The sequence below is a fragment of the Oculina patagonica genome, chromosome 2 (assembly GCF_052425735.1).
Source record: "Oculina patagonica isolate OP01 chromosome 2, crgOcupat, whole genome shotgun sequence".
NCBI classification, from domain to species: domain Eukaryota; kingdom Metazoa; phylum Cnidaria; class Anthozoa; order Scleractinia; family Oculinidae; genus Oculina; species Oculina patagonica.
The window spans coordinates 32,574,211-32,586,967 of NC_135759.1; the positions used below are offsets into that span (position 1 = coordinate 32,574,211).

Genomic DNA, 12,757 nt, shown 5'->3' on the forward strand with positions numbered 1-12,757 from the left:
ATGAGAGTTGAAAATACGACGCGAAGCGGAGTATTTCTAACGAAGATTCGAGGTGTTTGGATAGCCGATGAAACACTGTCTCGAGTGTTTGATATATCTTCGTCGAATGGAGAATTCAAATCGCTATAGTGAGAATCTATGTTAATTAAGATCGTAGGAATCCAAACCTCCGTCACGGTTATAATTTTCTTTGTTTTAACTTGATTGAGTTTGAGGAATTAACAGAAGAAACAAGAAAATCGAACAGAGAGATAAAAAAAGAAAGATGACAGTCAGAAAAGAAAATGAGAAACATATTCCTCGCGTTGCCCACTAATGGACACAGTTTATTGACGAATATGAACTGACAAAACACGGTTGATAGTGATTTGAGTTTTGACACGTACAGGAGAGTTCTGCTGTTACTATTACTAATAAACGTCTATCCGCATTCCCTATTCTTAAAAATTCGTCAACGTCCCGGACGTTTCCCTGTATGCCCCGTATCTGCGGGTGTCCCTCGGGTGTCCTTCGGGCGACACGCAAACGACGAGAATAACTAACTTAGTCAACACAGCATGATATTTACACTGAGCGTTTAAAATAGTAAACAGGCGAAAACGTTTTCAAACTTCTATTTACACTACTTTTACTACGAGATAAAAATTACGACCTTGCTGGCCAGATTCCAGAGGACGCAACAGCGCGATAAAAAATCCGATCATGGATGATAAGTTATGTGCATTCCTGGACCGACTGGACTATCAAGTGCAGGAATCATTCTGTCGAGACAAACAGGGCAACCAACAACAATCAAAACAGAGAAACATGTGATAAATACGCCAGCAGACTTTAATGCCAAGTTTTTAAAAATGTCACGTCTCCTTACATTGCGATACAATTCTTTTATTGGCAGTTTTGAGATTTTTTTTTTACTTTAAAAAAGGCAAATTAAGATGGTGTGTCACACAATTTTCCTCCCCAAAGTTTGCGTGACAAGCCATTTGCTAAGTGTCTTTATTTTTGTTACTAGTCTGCTTAACGAGGCATTAATACTGTCTCGAGGAATAAACTGTTGAACAATTTTGGAAATTGAGGAACTATTGGCAAAGAATGAAATCGACCCTGTGTAACAAAGCAGAAGCACCATATCCTAATGGAGGATCTAATCAGGTTTAGTAGAAACTCAGTCGTGTTCATTGGAAATCCGCGAATCTGATTGTCTCCCACTGCATCGCCGAAGAAACAGTCCGCGCGCGACCTCAGGATCGATTGTCCAAAGTGCACAAATGTAGTTGGACTGCAATCCTTAGAGTCACACATAGACCGCCGAGCGAAGTCCGCCTCGGACATTGCTCAAGAAAACGAAGGACTAATTGTTAAATAAAGTTATAAATCAAGGAAAAAGAGCAAGGCTGATTTAACGGTAAAGGAATATAATTTCAATCCCGAATATAATTTTTTAATGCATTGAACTTTATTCCTTTACCATTAAATCAGCGTTGCTCGTTTTCGCTGTGTAAATACGCCTCCCCGACAAGAAAGATCTGGAGGGGAAGAGAAAATGTAGAACAAAGAACAAATGAAACATAATCAAGTAAATAAAAACACGACTTGCCTTTTGTTCCGTTTGCTGTGTGAATGATTTGTAGTAAGCAGCGACCAAATTCTTCAAGAATCATCTTTTCGGTCATTGCCTGAGACTTTCCCACCTGATAGCAGAAACGAAAGAGATGCCTGAGTACCTTTACGATTTTAAGGGAGGGAGCACAAGGGGTAAGGAAGTAATTTTTAGCGGGGAGAGGGTAAGGGAGTAAAAGTGAGTGAGAACTCTCTCTTTCATTTAGTAAGGGGAGGAGTACTGTTTTCGACACCCTTCACGTGTGTTCTCATTTTTCAGATCGTCAACTATTTATTTATTTATTTATTTATTTATTTATTTATTTATTTATTTATTTATTTATATGTTTTGACAAGTTCCAGGGCTAAGGACACAGAAGAGCTTCCATTAATGCCATCTGACTTGAGGAATTTAAAGCATAACACAAAGATAAAATCCTGAAGTAAAATAAACGTACACTTTCTGCCTCGGCAGCTTGTTCCAGCAGACACTGACAAGTGGCTTGCACTACTTCATCTGTCACAAATGAGAAGGGAAGTCTGCAAAAACAACATACAACATCATTAAATTAACTTGTTTTTAATAAACTCTCATCCCCTACTACAATACAGCCCATCTCTTCACACAAAGGGTCAAGTTTACAAGATTTCCCATCACAACAACTAGTATGCAACGAGTGGAACATGGAAATCCCAGTGTTTTCGGTGTACACACAGCCTGGGAGTGGAACAGAAAAACAAGTGACAAGTGGGATATTCCAAGAACCAGAGAAGTGTGTAACAAACCAGCCAAGAAGCACATGGAGAAAGAGCAGGCACGATGGGGGGAGTGAAACGCGAAAACAACGGCTCTGAATTGATTGGCTGTATTTTCTATGGCATGGTATAAAAGATCATTTCCTACTAAGCAAGAGTTCGATCGATGCTGCACAAATAAAGGCACAATCGTTTGGGTTCTCCTAGGGGTTTTTTAAAGTAACCAAATGCAAATGAGTGGAGACCGAGAGCCACTCTTGAAATGCTATTCTCAGCAATGACACAAAATGTTATTCTCCTACATACTAACCTCTCTCCAGAGCTGGACAAGAAGGTTGGACGGGATGGGAGATCTTCTATCTGAGACTCCAGTTTAGTCCTGGCAGCATTCTGTTGCTTCACACGAACCTCTGTATAGAAACAAGAGCAAAGCAGGATTTTATTTAAATGCAACAAAATAAATAACTAAGACAAGACCTTCTTAATACCAAAACTTAAACTTGTCGAATAATCTGTTTTGTTAGCATGGTTAGAAAATGCCTCCTGACTTTACAGTTCCAATAATAAAAGTAAACCAAGACACAATTTTACACCACGTAAGTATCAAAATCTCTTCCAGAAAAAGTAAGCATCTGAACAACTGACTACTTTGTGACAGTTGAGCTTCAAAGGCTGATAGACAAATGTCATGCTTTTCTTCTGGTCAGGTTAACTCACCTGCGGCATCTGCTAAGTGCATTAAGGTTTTCCTTTCAGGACTTTCCTCAAAATTTTTACACCCTGTGCATTTGCAAAGATTTGTACATAAAATCTTGGCCTGCAAACAAATGAAGAAAGCAAAAAAACAAATTAGACACTTCAAGAAGCTACATGTATCAGTAACATTTCAAGGCAAAACAAAGAAGCAAGCAAGCAACCTAGCAATTCAACTTAAATACCGTAACTATATAGAACAGTTTATTTATTTTTTCTTATTGTTTTTAGGTTTCTGCAACACTTTCCATTTGCTTGTATGAGACACCACCAAACTGAAGTGTCTTGCCTTAGAACACATGACCCTGCCTAGCTCTCAAGTCAGGACCTCTCAATCTACGACAACACCAGGCCACTATCCCTTCCACAGAGTGAAGCGCCTGGGCCCGGTTGCATAAAACGCCCACTTAAGTGCTCACTTAAGTGGGACACTTATGAATCTGCTATGGGTACACTTACGGGTGTTGCATGGAACACACTAAGCGCACTCGTAAGTGTCTGCCTTACGGGGTAAGTTACGGGATCACTTACGGGCACACGTAACTTTGTGTAGACTTTCTACAAGTCATTTTAAATTTTTTTTCTGATTGAATTTTTTGTTCATTTGAGATGTGTATAAAGGCTTGACTTTCTACATTAGACATTAAATGAGACAACAAATGAGTGGAAATGATACTCAAACGTGATTTTACTTCGACATCTGTCGGAAATCTATGTTGTTTTTTATTTTGTCGATGAGGTGTTTAAAAAAACGTAAGCAGTGGATAACAAAGCGCATTTTAAGTATTAAATAAAGACAAAAACCTTCCCTTTCACCTCTCAGAAAACGTTCTCGTCAACTTCACTGAAGATACGGGACCTATGTAGGTCCCGTAAACTTACGTGCTATTTTTCACGTAAAAAAAGTTTTATGCAACACCCGCAATTTCTGTTGCATAAACGACACTTAAGTGCACACTTACGAAAATCGTAAGTGCAGTCACTTACGTGTACCTCGTAAGTGGAGCACTTAAGTGATTTAATGCAACTCACTTAAGTTACGAGTACACCTACGTATACCCGTAAGTGTTACGGGCGTTTTATGCAACCGGGCCCTGGTCTTTAGAGAAAAATGGGCTTGGTGCTTACATTTCTCAATAAATGAATCAGCTACATGCTACACTTCACCGACAACTTTAGCAACAAATTAATAACTGTTTCCTAAACAAAAGTTTCTTGCGTTGACAGCAACTAAGTGTCACACTTAATCTGAGACAAAACAACTTCCGTACCTCATAGCATTCACAGTAGTTTTTGAGGCATCCTGAACGCTTACAGTGACAGCCTGGTAAAGATAATTTGAAATGCCCATAAGACAATCACATCAAGCACTCATGCATCAAGAGTTGTCAGACAATGGTAAGCTTCAGGGATAACACATCTTACCTTTGTTATGCCGTCTGTCAGCATCGCCCTAAAAATCAGACAGATTTGTGAGGTCGAACCTTTCCTATATAGCATCAGATAGATACCAGGCTAATATTTGTCATGTGAGTAGAAAGAGGCCATGACAATTATTCAGACTATAAAGTATTGTGTTTAGTTACTGTCAAGGGGTGTACATTATAACAAGTCTGGGGAGGGGGGAATGCTTCTACCAGTGTGGCCCAGCAGGGCTCGAGACTAACGGTAGCCAACTAGCCAAAGGCTAGTAGAAATGCAGTTTTGGCTAGTAGATTTTGGCCTCTCACTAGCCAAAATGGCTTGTGAAAATTTCAGGCAGTTTTGTGGAAAGAAACCGCACAATTGAAATCGACTCTCAGAGAGTAATTAGAACTAACAAGTTAACTGTTGACATACATGTATATCAAAGAATATGGACAGCTGAATTTCCGAAAAGCGAACAAAGATCATTGATACTTCTTTTAGGAATTTCCGGTGACGAAAGCGACAAGTGAAAGAAAACTGTTTCTGTTAATTATTAGCGGCCTGGGAAATCGGCTTGTAGTTGTACGTATCAGTGATTGGGTAGGGAAGGGGTGAGAGGGCACTGAACGCTTTCAAAAAAGCTTTCATGTACATTTAAGATTCGTTCCGTTGGATACCCGAGATATTCTGAGTGGTTAGGAGAAAAAGGAGGAAAAGACCCAATGAAAACAGAAAGTGCCCACGAAGTGCCTCGTGGAACAGACTCCATGGATTTAGGAAAAAACCTATTTTGTTTGATTTGTCACTGGTTTTGTCTCCGCTGGCTTGGGAAAAAACCCCAAAAAACCATGCTTGAAAGCTTTGGCTAGTAGAATATACGTTTTGGCTAGTGGAATCAAAGCTGTCACTAGCCAGTTGGCTAGTTAGCAAAAAAGTTAGTCTCAAGCCCTGCATTATGAACAAACAGTCCTATTTGTCTAGGGAGGTGAAATTGGATGCATATGCTTTCTACCAGTGTGCCCCAGATCCTCTAACAGTTGTAAAGTGGTGGGTTGAGTTTGGGGTTGGTTTCCCTCTACTCTGAGGGTTTTCCTCAGGGTTCTCAAAATCTCCTCCCTAATCAGAAAACCAGCATTTGCAAATGCCTGTTTGATCAGGAGATAAAAGGTAATACTGTACATACAGTTAGTATATCTCTTAATTGAGTAAGAAAAATCTTTCGATTATTTTTATCATCACAGGAACAAACATGAGCGACAAGCTATACAGACACTGTAATCTTTGGTTCCCATTCAACACCATTGTGTACACGGCGAAGGGCTTGCATGTCTAACAAGTCAAACAATCTTACAAGAGGAAAATCTTACCCTTCCTTTTCCAATTTTTGGATGGAAAGCCTGAGGATTTCTCTCCAAACAAGCCTTAAAATTGAAGACAGAATTGTTGTGAGATCATTTAAATTAATTTATTCAATTTATCTATTATTATTTTGCCTTGTCGCATGATTTGTAAGGACCTTTGGAAGGAAGGTAGAGTTACTATGAACTAGAAAATAGAAAGAAACAATAACAACTTAAATGCAACTTTTCAAGGACACACTGAAAGATCCATCCTATTATGCACTGTAGAAATCATTATAAATTCATACAGAAATGTCAATTTTACATTAAGTTTTAAAATTTTTTGGAAAATTTTTGAAAATTTGAAAACTGGGATTCGGAATGGATATTGAAAAAATTATACCACAAAAGGCCGTGAACTCTAACAATTTCAAAGATTTTCAAAGTGTCAACAAACCCTGTCCTTGTATGTGCTAATGAAAGTACAATAATCTTGCTTAGCTCCACTTTGCACACATACCTTGATGGCCTTACTCCTCTCCTTTTCATGCTCCATGTTATTTGAGCAATTGACACAATTACAATTGCTACAAAATTCTCCATTGGCAAAACAGTCACAGTACCTATGAGCATCACACACAAACCATTATTACATGTATTACAAAAATGTATGTGTTGTGGTTCAACTTTACCCTTTACTTCCTTGGTACGGGTTTTGGTATTTTCTTTTGTGCTGGTGTGTGGTAATATATGATAATGAATATATAACACTTTTAGGAAAATATCAAATTGTACCGAGGGTGAAATTGAACCAATAGGCATTTAAAAAAAAATAAAGTTACAGTACATGTAAGCTTGTAAGCAAAAAATGGAATTTGTGCCCACAAAACAGAGGGCTTTTCCCAGGCAACCAAACTTCCAGTTTGAATTGCCAGAAATTTTCAGTGACAAATACATACATACAAATCAGAAGTTTCCCATTGACTGCCCCAGGAAGGCAGTTTTCTGAAATTTACAATATAAAAAGCGTTTTCCAAGTATGCACAAAGTTAAGAAAATTATTTGATTTTGCTCCCAGAGTTTTTGGTCAAAGACTTGCATTTTGGAAATTCAACAGTTTTTGGATTTTTCTAGACACTTGCACAGGTTATTTTTTTACCATTTGCTCCCACTCCTGAATTTCCAGAATTTTTGGTTGAATGGAGTGCACCAAATTAACATGAGCCAATAAATGATCTATGGATGTGCATCATACAAGTTCAACTTACAGTTTAAGGCACTGTGATTTGGTGCAGTTACAAGGCTTGCGTGGTCTGTTGGGTGGTGATGATTCAGGAGAACTCCTACAAATAAAAGGTTGTACTTTGTGAACATTATGATACTGCCACTTATTGTTGGAACAGTAGGCCACTGAGTGCCAGGATTATGGCTTACATTTGTAATTGTTTTGAAACTTTTCAAACCAGTTTGATTATAGTTTTTCCTTGTCTCATTTTCAATAACATGATTTGTAGCAAAGGAAAATACCGTATTTCGTACGCCCCCGCGTTCACTTGACCCTATAGAGCCGGCGATTTGATTCCACAGTTTTCAGCCCGTCAGAAATGACAGACAGCCACTATGTACATATTTCACGCTAACCGAAAGATAAGGGGAAAAAGCCGGAGACGGCGTGATGTTAATCGAGAAAATACAGTAAAAATCAAACTGGTTTATAAAATTTTTAGAGTGTAATTGGCTTTTTTTTTTGGGGGGGGGGGGGGGCTGTTATAAGCAGATATTAAACAATGCTGTCTTCCACATTCTGGCTTCAAATAATTATTATAATGGACAACATCTAACATCACCTGCATAACTTTGGGATTTGATCATAGATGCTCTTTTGTGAGAATCAAACACTAAGAACATCTGTCCTTTATGAATTTTACAGCATGACACAGAGAACATTCCTGAAGGGTACCTTTCAGATGCTCATTTACTGCAAGTACTCTTAGTTTGATACCCTTACCCATTAACAGTCATTCCTCCCTGTGCTCCTGTATTTAGCGCATTGGCCTGTAAAGGTACTGCAATAGGAAAACCCCCAGACGCTAGGGCTTGCTGAAAGATAAAACAAAAAATCCAACAACATTTAACAAAAGATCATACAAACCTCCAGAAAGGAAGATTTCTAGCATGCTTCTTGTTTTCTTTTTTCCCTCTTACATACATACATCACTAACCTGTGGAAGATAAACCACCCCTCCACTTATTACACCATGAGGAAATTGAATGTTCCCTGTGGCCCCTGTAGCAGTCATTTGTGGTATGCTAGAAGGTAAAGCTGGTACGATAAGCCTTGGTTGCTGAGCTCCAGTGGATGCTTGGGTCTTGGGCAGGCTTCGGTGCCAGCTGACAAATAAAAGAATCCACAAGATGACATATTAATATTTATACACAATCTCCAGAGGAAGAGTGTTCAGTTGTTAGATTGATGTCTATGTTGTGGTTTAAATTTAGTTTTGGTTTAAAATTTTGGAAAACCAAGTTTGATTTTTATTTTTCATTGTCTCATATTCACTATCATAATGTGCAGTTCCATAAAATATCCATACCTACCCCACGGAAGGGATTTTTTAAAAGAACCCCCACCCCTCTGGAAATTTCAGTTAAATTTCATACATTTCTTTAAAATTTTTGGTCTTTGAGACCCCCCCCTCCCCCCATCCCCCCCCGAGGAAATTTCCAATCCCTTTTTGTGGGGAGAGTATGGATATTTTCTGGAACTAGACAATCTGAAACAAAGGCAAATAAAAATCAAACTGGTTTGAAAAATTTAAACTAAAAATAAATTTATATGGTTACCTCAACATCTACTCCAAGAGTAAATTGAGGAGAATATAAACTTTAGGTTACAGGTATATATTTAAGGGATCAGTAAGTGATATGTTAAAGAAAAGTGTTGTTATTAGGTATTTCCTTACATGAAATCTAACTTATCACTGTTGTTGGTTAACCTGTGATCAATTGAAGAGCTTCTTAAAAGTGTGTTACAATAACAAACACAGTAATTACACAGGACAGTGCCCTTTTAAATAACGAGGTACATATACAGTACCGCTCAGAAATGAGCGTCCATTGCATACGCACCTTATACGCACATACGCACATACCTGTTGAGGTACTTGAGCTGTTTTCTCAGTGGGAGCAATGTTCCTGACCTGGAGTGTGGGTGTTGTTAATTGAACAGTCTGACCACTAGGAACTGCTGACACAATGTTCACTTTAGGAGCAATGGGCCGCACAGTGGAGACAGGCCCTGCAGGGGCAGCTACAGTGAATTGAGGTGCTGCCCCTGTCTGTATCTTCCCCAGACTTGTAGTTGCAACACTAATGGGAACCAGTTTTTGAAGTTGCAGTGGAAGAGTTTGTTTGCTTGGGGAGCCTCCAGCTTTAGGTGCAATGTGCTGCTTAGCTGCGGCATTAAATGGCTGCACATGAACCAAGGTACATGTAAAATTGCCTGCAGCAACAGAATTCGCCTGTCCCCCTGTCAAGGCAGCACCAGCTCTTGATAACGGAGTCAGCTTGATGGGGCTACCTGAGATGACAACTAAAGGAGGCTTTGACTGGGCAGCTGTTGTTATTGTCCTGGCTGTTGTTGATGTTACAGCAGTGCCTGTTTGAAACACGGTAATTAAATTAAATATTGTACTTATCACTAAAAGTTGAGGCGGTAAATAAACATATAAGGTGAAAATTAACCTGCAAATACAACAGCCTGTATTCTCTCCTGTCAGTTTAATCTTTCGACTGATCATTTGCAAATTGCCAAACCGCAAGAAGTGTGAGACGGTGTAGTATGTATTTGCAGGCTGAGTAAAAAAAAAATGCTAACACTTTTACCATTAGCCCTTTTCCAATTGATTGGAATTGGGTCACGCCTTCTAATGAGAACCCTAAGGCAAAGAATGAGTATAAAAGGAAGCAACAACCAGGGATACTGTTCCTTTTAAGAGATGTTCGCGCAAAAATTTTCTACTCATAGATATTATTAATTTTTTTGCTGTGGTCAGATAATGAGTTACTTGTGTCAGGAAATGCAAAAAAAAGTTCGGGTCACTGACTTCGTTTCAGAGAAAAAGCGTCTGGAAAACTACCCTAATTTTGGCGCACGGTAATTAAGCATGGTTTGCAGGGTTTATTGTTAAAAATATCGAAGATGAGTAAACGGAGGCCAACAATCTTAATCATATTTTGAAGAAGTACGTCTGTTGCGTAAATAGTTCTTAGATTTTGCCATCTTTTTTGTAAAATTTAACCCTGGAGAAACAAATTTGAAACTGTCGTAATGGCAGAAAGGAGAGTCTTAAAAAGTGGAAGTCAAACCGTCAAAGTGACAAAAGAGCCGAGCTTCCACTCGATAGATTTTTTCAGTTTCTCTCAAAATGTAGATATCAATAAACGAAAGAAGTCCTTTGAAGATAAAAGTAGCGGGTCAGCCGAGCATTTAAGAGAGCAATTTGCAAGCGAAGCGTAGCGGAACGGCAGCTCAGACCGCTTAAAGTCTTGTATGGCATGACGTTGCGACATGAATTACGTGCGCAGTAGGGATGCAATAAGCGAAATTAGCAGGAACGTCCATTAAGAGGGTTCATATTAAAATCATGGGACTGATGATTGTGTTTACATATCCACACTAACCTTGTGTACCTGCTGCCACAGTACATTGTGTTTTCTGAACTTCTGGTTTAGGTTGCTGTATAAAGAATATTTGAGTTTCAGGTGCTGCAGTCACTGCAGTAGCTGCCACTGTTGTTGCTGTTCCTGTAGACAAGGTAGCTATAGTAGTGGTTTTTGTTGTTACATTTTGAGTTGTTGTTGTAATAGTAGTTGCTGATGTTGCTGTCGCTGTTGTTGATGGTGTGGGGTATGCATCATCAATAGGTTCTTGCTTGACTGTAATTATTTTCTCCATAAAAGATTAAGTTCCCTGTTTGAGGAATTAATCAGGTGCAAACGTTAACTACAAGTCAAGCCAGGTTTGACTCCTATCATTTTCAAATGATTGTTTCCAGTACTCGAGACTAACTTTTTTGCTAGCTAGCCAATTGGCTAGTGACAACTTTGTTTTCACTAGCCAGAACCAATTTTCCACTAGCCAGAATTCTCAAGCTACCTCAGGTTTATGTTTGGGCAGAGGCACTTTGCCGTCGTCACTGGCTCTGTTATCATCATCTTTAGGGTTTATTTTAGGTCACTTTTTGGTAATTTCAGCTTGTCCACAGTCTTTGATAATTTTACATGTGAGTACAGTGTACTTGTGAGTTTTGTTCTCTCGGAGTCAATTTCGATGTACATGTATGGTTTTCTTCCAATCAGATTCCTGAAATTTTTAACTACCCATTTTGGCTAGTGAAAGCAAAGAACCTACTAGCCAGAATTGCATTTCTACTAGCCTGAGGCTAGTTGGCTACCATTAGTCTCGAGCCCTGGTTTCGGTCACAAGTAAAATTTAAGACAAAATACAGTATCGTTAAATGCAGCATAACTTAGCATGGTCAATGCTCAAAGACTACAAAAAATATAAATGCAAAGAGGTTTAGTGTGTGGTTGTAGGATTGATAAGGCAAAATGCTCATGTCCTAAGAAAGCAAGTTTGTAGCTACATGTAATATTCATAGCTTTAAGGTAAGAGGTAAGTACATTGCATTTCAAGCTCAAGTTACAGTGTTTATATACAAATTTTAACGAAGGTCAGAGTTCTAACAGATATAACATAATCCCTTGCCTTTAAATTTAGTACACGTATAAATTCGAACTGCTGCAGATTGTTGTATCATTTAGCACTGTTTTGATACACATCGCTGGAATTCGTTAAATGTACAAGATAAATTTAACTTATTCAAGTATTTAAGTGTAACGTTTGGGCTGCAAACATTCAGAATCTTATTGTACCCAATATATCGATTTGGCACTAACTAGTAGCTGAAATATGGGTATTTAATGAAAGGAGTGTAATCTAAATAACTTTTAACTTATTATTCTTGAAAATCAGAAAGTAACTATAAATTTGACTGCTTTTAAAATAGTTAATCGAGATATAATTTGCAATATACATAAAACGGAGATCGACAACATATAACTGCAGCATGCAAAGAATGGCAGACATTTCATTCTATAAAATCCCACCATGCGAAAATCGAAATTTCACGACAATGCAAATATAATTTTGGTAAACAATCAATGGCTTTCATACTCCCAGATATTAATTATGCTTGTCTTCAAAAAAAGTTAGCAATTCGATCATTGTATAACAGTTACAGACGCAACGGGAAGGCTGCCGGCTAATGCAACAAAAAGAACTGACGACAAAAGGGAATAAGCATAATCGAGCTTCAAAGTTTACAATTAAAACACGAATTTTTTTGCCGCGTTGTAGGTGGCTATTTTACACTTTAAATTCACATAAACACTGAGGTGATTTACACTGAAACTTAATACATATAAAAAGGCGAGTTAAAGTTTAGGGGAAGAAATCTAAAACATAATAATCGCGAAAAGAAACGTAACTCTTTCGCCCCGAATTAGTACGGTCGCTAGGCGAAACACCACGTATTCACTCGCGATTAGCAGTCCGTCGAGAGACACGACACTTGAACAACCACTAATTACCTGCAAGATACATCGATCTTAAACAGCGTCCAAAACAAGCGTCCGTTCCATGCCAAAATCCCATAAAAACTACGTAGTAAAGACACCCAATTTACTCCACTTTGCGGACATCTTGTTGTTCAAAATCACGCGCTTTTGCCAGCGAAAGAAAATCATCCCACAATGCATCGGATCTAGACGTACTTTGATTGGACGAGAAAACAATAGTTATGGATTTTGGTGATTTTGATTGGTCCTTTGCTCACTGT

The 12,757-nt window shown here is 38.5% G+C and overlaps 1 protein-coding gene across 1 annotated transcript; it reads right to left on the reverse strand.

Annotated features, from left to right (window-relative positions):
* Positions 1-296: 296 nt before the first annotated feature.
* Positions 297-12,656, reverse strand: LOC144644209 (protein lin-54 homolog). Its single transcript, XM_078503645.1, is given in 16 exon segments — positions 297-761; positions 1,598-1,691; positions 2,058-2,139; positions 2,666-2,765; positions 3,073-3,172; positions 4,380-4,432; positions 4,534-4,561; positions 5,883-5,936; positions 6,376-6,478; positions 7,124-7,198; positions 7,864-7,955; positions 8,078-8,224; positions 8,226-8,246; positions 9,008-9,513; positions 10,539-10,827; positions 12,510-12,656. Coding segments are annotated over 15 exon segments (1,734 nt in total). The 5' UTR covers positions 10,813-10,827; positions 12,510-12,656; the 3' UTR covers positions 297-756.
* Positions 12,657-12,757: the final 101 nt, after the last annotated feature.